Below are 17,252 nucleotides of genomic sequence, written 5' to 3'. Positions count from 1 at the left end.
CAGAACACCTATTTATTTATTAATTTTAGGTAGTCTTCAACTTATGACCACAATTGAGCCAAACATGTTTGTTGCTAAGTAAGAGAGTTAAGTTAGTATTCTCGCATTTTACTACCTTTCTTGGCACAATTGTTAAGTGAATCACTGCAGTTAAAGTTAGTAACACTGTTCTTAAGCAAATCCGCCTTCCCTGTTGACTTTACTCATCGGAAGGTCGCGGAAGGTGATCACATGATCCCAGGACACTGCAATTGTCATAAATATGAGTCAGTTGCTAAACGTCTGAATTTTGATCACGCAACCATGGGGAGGCTGTAACAGTTGTAAGTGTGAAAAATAGTCACAAGTCACTTTTTCGAATGCCGTTGTAACTTTGAACAGTCCCTAAATGAACCATTGTAAATTGACAACTACCCGTAATCTGTGCTAGAAAGGAGATTTGAGATTTCTAAGAAATCTGAACTGGAACACAAAATAGATGGAATGTGAAGTCTCTTAGTATTTCATATTCAGTCTGAATATATGTCAAAGTAAATTGTGTATTATAGTCACGTCACCAGTCTTCAGCAACCTCTTTCCGCAAATTCTGAACTCTAGATAAGCACCAGCCTTCTTAAAACTACACCTCTCAGAAAAAGGGGTACTGTAAATAACAATTTATTGTCTAATCAATATACACATAAAATAGGCACATAAGGTGGATAATTTTTAAATCAGGACTTTGGTATTTAACATGGTTCTTAACTTTCAAATTTTGGATTACCAACTACTACAAGCAGTCCTCAACTTACAACCATTCATTTAGCCCAGGGGTAGTCAAAAGTCGCCCACTTTTGTATCTCTGTTAGTAGTAAAATTTTCTAACCGCCCACTGGTTCCACAGTAATGGTAATTTATAAAGTAGGGAAGTAACTTTACTTTATAAAATTTATAAAGCAGAGTTAGAGCAAACCCCTTACTGCCCACCATGAAAGCTGGAACGCCCACTAGTGGGCAGTGGGGACCAGGTTGACTACCACTGATTTAAGAGCCGAGGTGGCGCAGTGGTTAAATGCAGCACTGCAGGCTACTGCTAGATCAGCAGTTCAGCGGTTCAAATCTCACCGGCTCAGGGTTGACTCAGCCTTCCATCCTTCCGAGGTGGGTAAAATGAGGACCCGGATTGTTGGGGGCAATATGCTGACTCTCTGTAAACCGCTTAGAGAGGGCTGAAAGCCCTATGAAGCAGTATATAAGTCTACTGCTAAGTCTACTGTTATTTAGTCTGTGTTCAAAGTTACAATGGCGCTACAATAAGAGACTTACCGTACTTTTCGGCATATAAGATACCCTTCCCCCCCAAAAAAGTGGGTGAAAATTGTGGTGGGTCTTATACACCGAATGTTGCCAAAGCCCTGCCCATCCTCTGGTCCCCACCTTTTGGTTGTTTTCAGTCTCCACGCATCGCGTTTTTGGCATGCGCATGTCCCGTTTTAGTTCAATCCCAGGCTGTGAGGTTCACTACAGCTCATCGCCACCACTCACTGCTCTGTGCATCACATTTTTTGGGCTGAGCACACACCGTTATTTGGCTCTGTGCATCGTATTTTCAACCGGTTCCAGGTGGCAGGGAGTGGCTGCGGTGGCGACTGAAAACGCAATGCTCAGAGGCCAAAGACGCAAAGTGCGGAAGCCAAAAACGTGACACTCGGTCTATCCCCGCAGTCTGGAACAGCTGATCGGTGGTATTCTGGGAGGTCAATCCAACCATCAATCAGCTTTTTGTGCTAAATCAGGCTGCAATAATGTGCTGAAGCTGACCAGGCTGTTTGCTGCAAGGATGCTAGCCAGTTGACTACCGATGGATGCTGGTAGGCAGGGGCAGAATTATTTTTTTCTCATTTTCCTCCCCCAAAAAGGTAGGTGTGTCTTATAGTCCGGAGCGTCTTATACTCTGAAAAATGCGGTATCACTTGTCCTTGCACTTACAACCACACCATCCCCACAAACATTTGCTCAAAATTCATGCACTTGGCAACTGGCATGTATTTATAAGTTACAATGTCCTGAGGACACATGATGCTCATTTGCAACCTTTCCAGCCAGTTTCCGATGAAAGCAAAGTCAATGGATCAAGTCAGATAGAGCCGAGGTGGCGCAGTGGTTAGGGTGCAGTACTGCAGGCCACTTCAGCTGACTGTTATCTGCAGTTCAGCGGTTCAAATCTCACTGGCTCAAGGTTGACTCAGCCTTCCATCCTTCCGAGGTGGGTAAAATGAGGACCCGGATTGTTGTTGGGGGCAATATGCTGACTCTGTAAACCGCTTAGAGAGGGCTGGAAGCCCTATGAAGCGGTATATGTCGAACTGCTATTGCTATTGCTATTGCTAGATTCACTTAATGACTGTGTGGTTCACTCGACAATTGCAGTGATTTACTTAACAATCAGAGCCGAGGTGGCGCAGTGGTTAAATGCAGCACTGCAGGCTACTGCTAGATCAGCAGTTCAGCGGTTCAAATCTCACCGGCTCAGGGTTGACTCAGCCTTCCATCCTTCCGAGGTGGGTAAAATGAGGACCCAGATTGTTGGGGGCAATATGCTGACTCTCTGTAAACCGCTTAGAGAGGGCTGAAAGCCCTATGAAGCGGTATATAAGTCTACTGCTATTGCTATAAATCATGGGGGGGAAAAACCTTCGTAAAACCAGGTGCAACTCACTTAACCACCACTTAGCAATGGAAATTCTGATTGTAAGTCAATGACTGCTTGTACTTCTAATGGATGAAATATGTGTGATATTAAATAAGAAGGGATTAATGAACAAATAATACAAAGTAAAAGCTGATGTTATTAACCTGGTAGGTGACGTCTAAAACTAGGTATTTGCTAGACAGCCACTCAAAAGTCTGCAATGCAATGTATTTGTTAAAACAAATAAAGATAACACAACCTGCCGAGATCTTCAATTTTTTGTGAAACAGCAGAACAATGGATGCACCTGATGTTTGGCTTTCCTAATGTCTAGAAAAGAAAGTACTTTATTCATGATCAAGAGGGATGATGAAATATGTCCTAGATACTGAGAAATTGGAATCTAAATATGGGAGATATGGCCTCATAACACATGGAAGTATTAATAAACTTCTGTCTCATTTGGTAAGCAGCTGTCCAATGATGTATAACTGTAGCTATCTGACTGTAAATCTCTTCCAACCTGAATAAAGTAGAAAATATGGAGTACAAATAGCAAAATAAATTCTGACAATGTGGAATGGCATGCAATATTATATTCAAAGTTTAAAGTACAATAAAAAGTATAGGACAGCATTTACAGTAATGGCTTTTATTCATTGGAATGGAGAATTTAGTTAGGGTATTATTGCAATCTTATTTAGAAAAGACACACAGACATACGTACATTACAATCTGGTTTAAAAATGACAGATTGTCTCATACATACATATGGTAAAGGTTCCCCTCACATATATGCGCTAGCTGTTCCAGACTCCAGGGGGCAATGCTCATCTACGCTTCAAAGCCGAAGAGCCAGCGCTGTCCGAAGACATCTCCGTGGTCATGTGGCCTGCATGACTAAACTCCCAAGGAGCACGACGGAATGCTGTTACCTTCCCACCAAAGGTGGTTCCTATTTTTCTACTTGCATTTTTACATGCTTTCAAACTGCTAGGTTGGCAGAAACTGGGAGAAGTAACGAGAGCTCACTCCATTATGGGGCGCTAGGGATTCGAACTGCCGACCTTGAGATCGGCAGCCTAATATAAGCTCAGCATATTAGCTACTGAGCCACCGTATGTATGTATACTAGCTGGGTACTTGTGCTTTGCTATGAAACTATGCGATCAGGCTTGATAAATTGACATTTAAAGCTTGAAAATTAATGAGCAGTTAAGGTTGAGGATGCTGTACATTACCCTGTGGAGTTCTTGCACACTCTCAACCCACCAGGATTACCACCTCATGTCTTCTACCTCAAGGTTGGCACTCCAATCATGCTGTTGCACAATCTGAGCCCTCTGAAACTGTGCAATGACACCAGGCTTCAGGTGACAACTCTGTACAAACACGTAATCAAAGCCATGATTTTCGCAGGCGTCAAGCAGGGAGAATTGTCAATCAGTTTTCATCTCCCGAATTCCTCTTATCCCATCAGACTACCAGTTCGAGTTCTATAATTTCCCATTAAGGTTTGCTACACCATCACCATCAAGAAAACACAGGGACAGAGTCCTAGTAAGATTGAAAAAAATAATAATAATAAGCCAGCTGTTTTTATTTCTTCTGAAAGGATATTCAGTGGTGCAGGAATCCTTGTTAAAATGCTCTGCCTGTCCATCTATCCGTCCACTCGCTGTTTGCTTCCTTAAGTATGAAAAGGGAGTAAGAAATAGTAAACCAATTAAATAAAAGGGTATGAGATTGGGGGGGGGGGACTGTAGAGCTGAATCTACTCTATGTCAACATCACCCAAAATACTTCACCCAGAATACAGCACCATCCCTGATACCATTTCCACCATGTCAATATACTTTGTGACATCTTATTCAAATGTTTTGCCTGATTTTTTTTTTGAGGTTCTCATTAATACCATCCAATCACTGCTTTCTCAGTTTTCTTCCTTGTGACTCTTTTACTATTTCTTCATATATTTGTTTTGCACTTTGATCACGTTGTCTATATAGGAGCAAAATATCTCAGTGTATTTCTTGCTTTCACACTGAATCACTCATGTTTGCATTCAGTTCACATTTATTCAGCACCTATTCATTCTTAACTCTGTCTTCTTTAATCATACTCCTTAGATACTCCATTTCCTGCATGTTCATATTATTCTTATATATCTCCTGATACATTCAACCTTCACTTCCATGTAATAGTTAGGACAAGCTCACTTAACAATGTTCTAAGTTGTTTCAAGGAACATTCATTTTCCACAACAGATTATATACAAACTTCTAATCAGCATTTGCAATCTTAAAATTTCTCAATTTCCCATCTTTAGAAACATTCTATCAAAATATACAGTACATATTTTTTTTCTTTAGTCTATGTATGCATATTTTGTTATCTTGCCCATCAAACGCAATCATCTTGATCACTGTATATCGCCTTTCAAATCTATACAATAGACCCTCTGGTCACGAACACTTTTGACCACAACCAAATCGGGTTCCGATCAAAAAACTCACATTTTTTTTTCGTAGCCGATTTCCCCTTCTGCGCCATTTTTTTCTAAGGGCCAAATTTCCAAAATTAGATTCAGGTCACGACCAGATCGGGTTGCGACCAAAGTTATGGAACGGATTATGGTTGTGACCAGAGTTTCTACTGTATTCCCACTTAACATTTGTAATCATTCATTCAAGTTCTTAGTCAACAATATTACATTATTTGTGTCAATAATAATAATAATAATAATAATAATAATAATAATTTGTGAATAATGTATATATGATTTGAAACTCTATGGAAAGTCAGAAATAGAAATCCAATCACTGAAAAACACAGTCCGAGTATTCAGCACCGATATTTCAATGCAGTTTGGCATGGGAAAATGCGCCACTGTATTCATAAAAAGGGGCAAAATCACTACATGTGAAGGAATTGAAATGCCCAATGGCCAACTAATTAAATGCAATGAAAATGAAGCCTACAAATATTTAGGCATTCTGCAGTTGGATAACATCAAGCATGGAAAAGTAAAAACTATTGTCAGGGGAGAATACACCAACAGATTTAGGAAAATTTTGAAATCTAAATTGAATGGTGGAAATACAATCAAGGCCATAAATACCTGGGCAATACCAGTTATAAGATACACAGCTGGTATAGTTAACTGGACACAAGCTGATTTGGACATTTTGGACCGAAAAACCAGGAAACTAATGACAATGCACTACAGTTTACATCCACGTGGTGATAGGTTGTAGGTTGTAGGTTGCGTTTATTTATAGGCCGCCCTTTTCCCTGAGGGGACTCAGGGCGGCTAACAACTTATGGGAGGGGAAGACATACAATAACATAAAAATACAATATATAACTAAGATCAAACAACATTCATTCAATATTCAATATTCGATATTGATACTGATAGACGATACCTGCCCCAAAAATCAGGTGGCAGAGGATTATTACAAGTGAAGCAAACAGTTGAAGAAGAAAAATATGCACTGGCTGATTATTTTAAAAGAAAGTCAAGAACATCTATTAATTGGAGTAAAGAACAAAAATCTATTGAAGGCCCAACAGACAAAACAAGAATACAGAAAAGATGTGATAAAATCAAGAATGGAGATTAGGCATTACATTGTTTTCATTCTTATTTTACTGTTCAACCTTCCTTTTAGACTGATAGACATCATACAACATATCTATTTTCCTTTCAGTTGTTGATTCATATAGCCTGTAGATTTATTCCTCTGATATTCCAAGTCCCCAAACCATGATCATCATCAGATTGGTTCTACTGCTGAAATATTGTATTCATATGAAAATAATTGATTAAATTATTAATTACCCAAACTGTAAAAACTCCAGTTTTAACTATTCTTGGTACTACTCCCCTTGTAGACCTGTTTGAAAATCCTTAAGTGTATCTATCAGGGCTCTGCCTTAATTGATAATAGATTATAGGCTTTTAGCTGGTCATTTTAGAGGCATTTTTTTTTTCTGTTGACATGATGGAAGGAATTTGCTAAGAAGCTATTCACAACTCCTTTTGTTATTCTGTCTTGTTAAAAATGCCCACTGATATTTACAGTAGTGTGTAAAAGCAGGCAGAAAAACAATTATGTATAACCAATTGATGTTCTGGATGCTTTATATAAAATGACAGGAATTGATTTAAACAAAATGTGTATATATATTCTTATATTCAGGTTCTAATCCCAGTAAGGGTATGGCTAGCTGATGAGAGCTAAATAGCTTGAAATAGATCTATACTAGTCTCCCTTTATTTATCAGCACAAATATAACACACAGACACACACACACACAGACACGCACATACACACACACATATATGTATGTATGTATGTATGTATGTATGTATGTATTTTAGAGTTAGTCTCCCTTTATTTATTTATCAGCACAAATACAACACACACACACATATATATAGTAGTATATACTAGTATAGATCTATTTCAAGCTATTTAGCTCTCATCAGCTAGCCATACCCTTACTGGGATTCGAACCTGGACTGTATTACATATTAGGCAGATGTATTAACCCCTAAGCCACAGGCTGTCCTCCGTTGTCAGCTGAGCCAGGGAGAAAGGTATATATTTAAAGTCACAACCCCTGGTATGCCCAAATATGGGAGGAAGTTCACTACTTCCATTCTCTGTCCATTGGCTCATCATAAGAGACCATCCAGACAGAAACCCAATATTTTTACTGTTGCCTTTGTTACACATTTGTGTTGTATTTTTGTGCTGATAAATAAATAAAGGGAGACTAGTATAGATCTATTTCAAGCTATTTAGCTCTCATCAGCTAGCCATACCCTTACTGGGATTCGAACCTGGGCTGTATTACATATAAGATATATATAAAGATTAATAAATGAATCTAAGATACCAATAGGTACCAAATGGATAGACGGAATCCATAGACAATAGAAGTGTTTAAGAGACAGCAACAGTAAAAATAGATGATAATGACAGTAAAGATGAATGGGGATATTAACAAAGAAATTGTATAAGGTGATGAGTAGGGATTATTTGTAAAGAAGGAACAAGCAAGTTCATATAGAATGGATTGGTTAAGAAAATAATGGGAAAGGATGGATAGTATATAAAAGGAAAAGAGAAAATTGAAGCAAAAAGGCTGAATTGATGAACAGTGACATAAAGAAGCAAAAGAAGATTGCACGCTCTGAAGATAAAACCGCAAAAATAATAATTGTAGATGGATAAAAATGGCAGAGGACAATCTAAATCAGTGTTTCTCAACCTTGGCAACTTGAAGATGTCTGGACTTCAAGTCCCAGAATTCCCCAGCCAGCGAATGCTGGCTGGGGAATTCTGGGAGTTGAAGTCCAGACATCTTCAAGTTGCCAAGGTTGAGAAACACTGATCTAAATAGTAAAGAGAATGCATACGGTTAGGTAGGAATAAAAAATACCAAAGAATATGATAATAAATGAAACGTGACGGAAGGACAGCTGTTGATTGTACGAGAGAACACTTAGAAAAGGGGATTGCAAGAGACCAAAAGAAGGTAAAGAGGTCAAAGACTAAGCAAGACTACAAGAAAAGATTGAGATGAATGGAAGTGAAAGGTATAAACAAACTAGGCAAATGAGTAGATAGAAAAGAGGAAGCAAGAGCCAGTCCAGAACATTATTCACCCAAGTTAACTAGGGAAAAGTGCGATAGCAGAGCTAGGTGGGAATCCAGTGAAATGTAGGAATGAAGAGATGGAAAGGGAAGACTTCAGAGGAGAAACTGGCAAATGGATGTAGTTGGATAACTAAACAGATATGCAGAATACTGGGGTTCAGATGCCAATGGAAATGAAGATTAATGGGTGAAGAAAATGGAGGGGATGAGCTTACGTATCTGCTTGACTGAATGAAGACCATTGACCAAAGTTAACTAGGGAAAGGTGAGATAGCAGAGCTAGGTGGGAATCCAGTGAAATATAGGAACGAAGAGATGGAAAGGGAAGACTTCAGAGGAGAAATTGGCAAATGGATGTTGCTGGATAACTAAATATATATGCAGAATACTGGGATTCAGATGCCAATGGAAATGAAGATTAATGGGTGGAGAAAATGGAGGGGATGAGTTTACGTATCAGCTTGACTGAATGAAGACCATTGACCAAAGTTACTAGGGAAAGGTGAGATAGCAGAGGTAGGTGGGAATCCAGTGAAATATAGGAATGAAGAGATGGAAGAGGCAGAGGAGAAATTGGCGTGGGACTCCAGTGAAATATAGAAATGAAGAGGTGGAAAGAGGAAGAGGCAGAGGAGAAACTGGCAAATGGATGTAGCTGGACAACTAAACAGAGATGCAGAATACTGGGGTTCAGATGCCCAATGGAAAGGAAGATTAATGGGTGGAGAAAATGGAGAGGTTGAGCTTATGTATCAGTTTGACTGAAGACCATTCACCAAAGTTAACTAGGGAAAGGTGCCATAGCAAAGCTAGGTGGGACTCCAGTGAAATATAGAAATGAAGAGATGGAAAGAGGAAGAGGCAGAGGAGAAACTGGCAAATGGATGTAGTTGGATAACTAAACAGATATGCAGAATACTGGGGTTCAGGTGCCCAATGGAAAGGAAGATTAATGGGTGGAGAATATGGAGAGGTTGAGTTTATGTATCAGTTTGACTGAAGACCATTCATCAAAGTTAACTAGAGAAAGGTGCCATAGCAGAGCTAGGTGGGAATCCAGTGAAATATAGGAAGAGGTGGAAAGAGGAAGAGGCAGAGGAGAAAGTAGCAAATGGATGTAGCTGGACAGCTAAACAGATATGCAGAATACTGGGGTTCAGGTGCCCAATGGAAAGGAAGATTAATGGGTGGAGAAAATGGAGAGGTTGAGCTTATGTATCAGTTTGACTGAAGACCATTCATCAAAGTTAACTAGAGAAAGGTGCCATAGCAAAGCTAGGTGGGACTCCAGTGAAATATAGGAAGAGGTGGAAAGAGGAAGAGGCAGAGGAGAAAGTAGCAAATGGATGTAGTTGGATAACTAAACAGAGATGCAGAATACTGGGGTTCAGGTGCCAATGGAAATGAAGATTAATGGGTGGAGAAAATGGAGGGGATGAGTTTATGTATCAGCTTGACTGAATGAAGACCATTCACCAAAGTAACTAGGGAAAGGTGCCATAGCAAAGCTAGGTGGGACTCCAGTGAAATGTAGGAAGAGGTGGAAAGAGGAAGACTTCAGAGGAGAAACTGGCAAATGGATGTAGTTGAATAACTAAACAGATATGCAGAATACTGGGGTTCAGATGCCAATGGAAAGGAAGATTAATGGGTGGAGAAAATGGATGAGCTTGTGTCTCAGCTTGACTGAAGACCAGGATGAAGACAAGACACTTTTGTCCCTTCCTTAGAACCTCATGGGAGGTGGGAGCTCTGCCCAAAAGAGCCTCAAAAAACTTGGGTCTCCAACCTCCACCATCACCACCAACCACTTCCTCCCAACGATGCATATGGCAGACCGGGCACCTCCTCACCTCACGTTCCCCCTCCTCCTCCTCTTTTCCCTCCTCCCCTTTCGTGGCTCCTCCCACTTTCCCCCCCCCCCGGCGGCCATTGGCCCAATCCCGGCCGCCCCCTCACGCCGCCGCTCAGCTGAGGAGACAATGGGCGATCAGAAGGGGAGGGGGAGGAGGAGGAGGAAGAGGATGGCGCTAGGCGAGGCGGGAGGCGCTTTCTCTGCGCTCGATTAGCGATCCTAGAGAAGGAGAGAGATCAGGCAGGCGCCGGAGATCAGGCGCTTGGAAGGGGGCACCGAGTTGGTGGCGGCGGCGGCGGCGGGTACAGGGAGTCCTCTCGCCGCTGCAGCTGCTACCTCAACCTCCTCCTCCTCCTCTTCCTCCTCCCGCGCCTCGCGAGCCAAGTGCGCGCGCGAGGGAGAGAGAGGAGTGTGAGTGTGAGTGAGTCCCGTTGCGCAGCTCGGTCTGCGCACAGGCACCACCAAGCAGCGGAGGAGGAGGGCGGCAGAGGCACCACCACCACCACCTACCACCATCTACCACCTACCACCAGCGCCCGGGCATTTGAGGCGAGAGAGAGAGGAGCGCTGTGGAGTGGAGGCAGAAATACGCGCATATCTGAGGCGTCGGAGGAGGAGGGAAGGGGTGGGTGGGGAGGGAGGGGAAGCGAAGCGGCGGCGTCGGAGGAGGAGGCCACACCAAGACACCCAAGTGAGACAAAAAGTAGCTCCAAACCAGCCCCCAACTCCACCTCGGGAGGCTGGCGGCAGGCGGGCGCCTCAGCATGGCTTCCGAGGAACTCTATGAGGTAAAAAAAAAATCACCCCCCCCCCAAGCTTCTTCTTTCAATCCCCGCCTTGATTCCTTATTCCCGCCAGGGCTCCCCCCCCCCCTTTTTCCGTGTGTCTGTGAGGGCTTAAAAAAAATCCCTTTTCTCCTCAGTTTCTTTCGGCTTCTGGCTTTTCTTGGCGGGGCCCTCTCTCTTGTGTGTGTGTTTTGTGTGTGTGTGTTGTGTGTGTGTGTGTTTCCAAACTGCGAGCCTGCCTCTCTCTCTCTTCCCTTCCCCCCCCCCCCACCCCAACCCCAGTTTCGCTAGAGGAGGACGGAAATATGACTGAAAGCCGGAGACGGTAAAAGTGTTAAACCATTTCTTCTCGCTTGAAACCCCCCCCACACCCTCTGGTTTTTTTTTTTTAACCCGACCCCCCCTTCCTCCTCTCAACTCCACGCCCCCCCTTTTTTTATTGCCCTCGCCACGAGGAAGAGGGTGGTGGCCCCCTCTTGGTCAGGGGGGGTTGCCGGACGTTAGAGTAGCGGGCGCTGACAGCGACTTTGCTCCAGACCCTCTTTGCGCAGAAAAGTGTGTTTTTTGGTAGTGTGCAAAATGTATATATATATATAGTTTATATATTTATAAATAAGTTTATATATATGTATATATAATGTGTTGCACAAAATCCTGCCCTGCTTTATGTGTGTGTGTGGGGGGGGGGCTGGGGTGGGGGGGGGGGAAGGCGAAAGGACGTGGGGGGGGTCGCCGTCTTCTCTTTTCGAAAGGACATTTATTGACACCTCGGCGATCCAGCTGCTTTTGATGCACGAAACTAATGTTAACTCTGCATTCTTTTTTTAGCAGGAGGAACAAGTTTGGGGAGGGGTTTTGTTTTTTGGGTGGGTGGGTGGGTGGATGAGATATATGGGAAGGGGTTGCCTGGTTCCAACGCATTTTAATTTGAGGGGGTGCCCAGGTGTGGATTAAGCAGGGGGTAGTAAAATAGCTTCCTTGGTTTTTGCTTGGAGGATGGAGGAAGGTGACTTTAAAAAAAAAACAACTTTTAAATTTCCAGTCTTTTGATGCCATTTATAAACCTTTCAATATTACAGGCACAGGATGAGGGATTCCTTTTGGATGCAGTGTCTTGATTTTTTTTTTCCTTTAAATATTTTATGGAGTATTTTTGTATACTTGCATTGAATTTTTTTGGAACCGTTCTAATTCATTTGGTTGGTAAAACTCATTGAAGAGCCGGTGCGAGTTTTCTTCTACCATTGGACAAATACTTTCTCAGACAGGTTTGATGTGTTTGTGCGTTTAATTTACTAGCAGCCATGTGAGTCTGGAACCTTAGAATTAATAATATATATTCAGTAGTAGTACAAAATAAGGATACACCTCTTTAACACGCTTACTAGGGATTGTGCTCCACTTTACAACTTTATGTATAGTAAAATAGTATTGTTTTAATGTTGAACTCTTTAAGTGATGCAGTAGGAAGAATTTGGGAACTGAAAATATTTCCAGCTGATCAGTGGGCAGTAGTCCATATTTATGAGTGAGTAGAGTTCAGTTTTTGAACAAATGAAGTTTTTCAACTAATAACCTGATTGATGATTATGTGCCATTAAGTGTTAACTCTTAAGAAACCACATAGATTTCATCTATGATTATCTATCCCCAGTCTGGTCCTTTAGATCTTCCAGTAGTGTGTGTCGCTGCTCCAATGGAGTCCATCCATCTTGTGGTTGATCATCTCTTTCCTTCCACCTTTTCCAGTATTATAGACTTCTCAAGAGAGCTAAATCTTTGCATAATGTGTTCCAAATATCATTTGAGCTTGGACATTTGTGTCTTGAATGAAAATTCTGAATGATTGTTCTTTGATCCAGTAATCTGCAACTTCAGTTGATTATAAGATTAGTTGATTATAAATTGATTATAAAAGTAAATTATGGCTAAAGACACTAAAAGATTTGGGGGATCTTTAGAGGACAGTTATTTGAGGGAATTGTCAGGAACATAATATCTTAGTAGCAGACTCAATCTGTTGGGATTTTTGAACCTATATTTCATTACTGCATATATTTTCTGAATTGTTTTTTCTTTAGGAAGGTCATTGGCCAATTTAATCCAGTTCCTTATTTCTGATGTTGGGGATTCTTGAATCTGTTGTTCAGAAATGGAACTTACGAGTTGCTTATGACTGTAGTAACCCATACTGTTGATTGTACAGAATGGCACCCTCCAAGTTGCATTGTGTTTATTTATCACTCAGACATGTTAATTGGGCTACAGAAAGCTAACCCTATGAACTAAAGAACTTGGAAGAATGTTTGAGAAAGCAAATTAAGATATTAAAGACTATGGCAGGTGCTTTATATAAGTACATCATTTGGACCTTAAATGGAATGGAAGGATTAACTAATGCTATTACTGAAGATGCGTTGGGTATAGAAACTTTCTTTACAAATATTCTTGGATTAAAAAAAAAAAGTTATAATAAGTCTGGTTTACTGTTGAAAAATTTAGTAAGACAATTAAAATCAGTTTCTTGATAAGCATATGTTTCAGATGGAAGAGAACTGAATCTCATATTTATAAAAGGGAATCACACTGTTTTCAGCTGTATGTCGTGTTCAGATAAGTTATGAGACTGGAATTCTCTAATAAAATTTTTAGTTAGTGGTTTGGAATTATTGCATTAGGAGGCAATAACATAATATGAAATGATTAAAACAAGATATACCTTTTTTTAATTCTAAACTGTCAAAATGAAATGTATAGTAATATATGTGATAATCCAATTAGGAAATTGTGTTGATAAGATCTTCAAAGCATTTTAATTGGAAAAATGTTGATTAATAAATTATTTGATTTTGTGTGTGTGCGACTGCGTACAGAAGATTGTAGAAAAGGGAAAGCATTGCAGCTTTCTCTTTAAGAAATTTAGAATCAGTAAATTATTTAGGATGTTTTTTTTTTTTTTTTAGGATTTTATTGAAAATTTATATGCCGCCCTTTCCCTGAGGGGACTCAGGGCGGCTTACAACAGTGAAGGGAAGGGAGTGCAAGACAGGACTTAAAAAGAAAAAAAAAAATCGTGATTAAAAGAAAATTGATCATAAAAACACAACATTCACTCAACATTCGGGCGGGGTGAGAGTAATCCTATCCCCAGGCCTGACGGGATAGCCAGTTCTTAAGGGCTGTGCGGAAGGCCTGGACTGTGGTGAGGGTACGGATCTCCACGGGGAGGTTGTTCCATAATGTCGGAGCAGCAACTGAGAAGGCTCTCCTCCGCGTAGTCGCCAGTCGGCACTGACTGGCGGATGGAATTCGGAGGAGGCCTACTCTGTGCGATCTGATGGGACGCAGGGAGGTAATTGGCAGGAGGCGGTCTCTCAAATAGTCAGATCCACTACCATGGAGCGCTTTATAGGTGGTAAGTAAGACCTTGAAGTGCACCCGACGATCAACAGGTAGCCAGCGCAGCTCACGGAGGATTGGTGTTATATGGGCGAACCGTGGTGCGCCCATGATCACTCGCGCGGCCGCGTTCTGGACTAGCTGAAGTCGCCGGATGCTCTTCAAGGGCAGCCCCATGTAGAGCACATTGCAGTATTCCAGCCTAGAGATCACAAGGGCTCGAGTGACTGTTGTGAGAGCCTCCCGGTTCAGGTAGGGCCGCAACTGGCGCACCAGGCGAACCTGGGCAAATGCCCCCCTGGTCACAGCCGACAAGTGGTGGTCAAAACTCAGCTGTGGATCCAGGAGGACTCCCAAGTTGCGGACCCTGTCCGAGGGGAATAAATTTTGCCCCCCCAGCCTGATTGGTGGAACGTTAGCCAAATTTTTGGGAGGAAAACACAACAGCCACTCGGTCTTTTCCGGGTTGAGTACCAGTTTGTTAGCTCTCATCCAGTCTTTAACAGCCTCAAGGCCCCGGTTCATCACGTCCACCGCTTCATTGAGTTGGCACGGGGCGGACAGATACAACTGAGTATCGTCCGCATACTGGTGGTATTTTATCCCGTGCCTTCGAATGATCTCGCCCAGCGGTTTCATGTATATGTTAAATAGCAGGGGGGACAGAACCGAACCCTGCGGCACCCCATAGGTTAGGGGCCTCGGGGACGATCTCTCCCTCCCCACCAACACCGACTGCGACCTGTCCGAGAGGTAGGAGGAGAACCACTGTAGAACAGTGCCGCCCACCCCCACCTCCCGCAGTCGTCGCAGAAGGATACCATGGTCGATGGTATCGAAAGCCGCTGAGAGGTCGAGGAGAACCAGGATGGACGCATAGCCTCCATCTCTGGCTCTCCAGAGATCATCGGTCAATGCGACCAAAGCGGTTTCAGTGCTGTAACCGGGCCTGAAGCCAGACTGGAATTAGAGAGTTGTTATTCCAAGTACATTGAATATACTATGTACTTTTTGATTCTAGGGTTTTTATAGAAAAGTCTTAATCTGTTTTAATGAGATACCTATGAATTCGGTGAAAATTTACATTAACATACTTTCACAATCATGGGATATAATTCTATCCTATTTTGTTTTGACCAGATCTCACCTCAGATATTGTGTCTAGTTTTGGTCACCATACTTTAAGAAGAATTCAGCAAAACTGAAACAGAATTGGAAGGACGCTGAGAATCATTAAGGGTTTACATACAAATTCTTACAGCGATACAATAGGTAGCTGATCATGTTTAGGGTTGAGAACTGACAATGATACAATCACCCTGTAGAAAAAGGCTTCTGCAGGGGATAATAAGGGGAAATGATAAAAGTAGCATCACCCAATTCCAACTCTGTCCTTTGGTATGTGCATCGGGATAGTGCATGTTCATACAAAAGAGAATAAATTTGTCACAGTTAAGTGATGCACAATTGAATGGTTCTGTGGTCATAATTTGACAAAAATGTTATTTCCATGCAGATCCTATTCAGGAAAAGAGACTTATACTGGAATTATGGATTTAAGATCCAGAAAAAATTCAACTGAATATTTAGAAAAGGCTTGTTAAGAGCATTTTGATGATAGAACCAAATATACAAAAAGGTGATGGGCCTTCTTGTATTGGATAAATTTAAGTAGAGGCTAAGTAATAATATGTTGGGTGTACTTTATTTTCAGTTCCTTCATTGACCCTGAGTTCAACTCTTTGGGCTAGATCAGTGATGGCAAATGGCTTTCTGCTCCGGTGCCAAAAGGGTGCGCGTGCACGTACTCACCCATAATGCAATGCCCTCCCCCTACGCAAGCGCACACAACCCCCATGCTCCTCTCCGCACATGCGACCAAGTCTCAATGAAGCCTCTGGACTTCCAGTAGGCCCGTTGGGCTGTTGTTTACCCTCACCAGGCTTCAGGAAAGCCTCCTGAAGCCTGGGGAGGGTGAAAAATGGGCCAGTTTTTCACCATCCAAAAAAATGGCCTCCCCTGCCCTCTGGAAGGCCGAAAATTAGCTGCCCAGCACGTGCATGCGCGCTGAAGCTGACATAGGGCAATGCCTTGTGTGCCCTCAGATATGGCTCCACGTTCCCCACTTTGGCACGCATGCTATAGGTTCGCTATCACGGGGCTAGATGATCCTTCCCAAACTCTCTTAAGATAATTTCTCAGGTGCAGTTTCAGAAGTAATTTCCTTGGCAGCTGGGAATACATTTTCTTATGATGTCCTTGCAATGGAACTATTTCTTAGATACTTTTATATGGATTAGAAATTAACAGATAATAAAAGTGTTTCTTTATTAAATGTATGCATTCTGCTAAGCCATAATGTTCAGTATGTGGTGTTATATGGTATTACATATTGATATTATACCAATATGTGGTGCAATCTACAAAAATTGAAAAAAAACATGGTAAAATAAATCTGGTATACGATGTGTAAATCAATCTTTTCAGTTTCATTTTAATTTTAAAAAAAACATTTTAAAAATAAAATAATTTAAAATAAAGAATTGGAAAGACGTGTTTATTTGTGTTCTTAATTGCTAGATGATTTGCCCTTTTAATGAATGAATGACAATTTTGTGTTTTCTTATTTAGGTAGCTTTAATAATAGTACAGGTAGTCCTTGATTAACAACAGTTTATTTAGTGACTGTTCAGAGTTATAAAAGCACTGAAAAAGTGACATGACCGGTTTTTATAGTTACAACCTTTGCACCATTCCCATATCATGTGATCAACATTCAAATGTGCGGCCACTGGTTCATACTTATGATTGTTGCAGCATCCTGGGGTCATGTGATCACTTTTTGCAACCTTCTGACAAACAAAGTCAAT

At 41.6% G+C, this 17,252-nt stretch overlaps 1 protein-coding gene across 1 annotated transcript in view; it reads left to right on the top strand.

Annotated features, from left to right (window-relative positions):
• The first annotated feature begins 10,855 nt into the window (after positions 1-10,855).
• Positions 10,856-17,252, top strand: part of CDYL (chromodomain Y like) — a 98,141-nt gene continuing 91,744 nt past the window's right edge. Inside the window, exon 1 of the mRNA XM_087707514.1 lies at positions 10,856-10,986. Within this exon, the coding sequence (XP_087563640.1) occupies positions 10,963-10,986 (24 nt within the window). The 5' untranslated portion in view covers positions 10,856-10,962. The remainder of the gene's footprint in view (positions 10,987-17,252) is intronic.

Source organism: Thamnophis sirtalis, unplaced genomic scaffold (genome assembly GCF_051295495.1).
Source record: "Thamnophis sirtalis isolate CommonGarterSnake01/CBP01778 unplaced genomic scaffold, rThaSir2_p1.2 scaffold_2, whole genome shotgun sequence".
In the NCBI taxonomy this organism is placed as follows: Eukaryota; Metazoa; Chordata; class Lepidosauria; order Squamata; family Natricidae; genus Thamnophis; species Thamnophis sirtalis.
The sequence above is the reverse complement of the archived record's forward strand: the minus strand, read 5'-3'. Positions and strand labels throughout refer to the sequence as shown.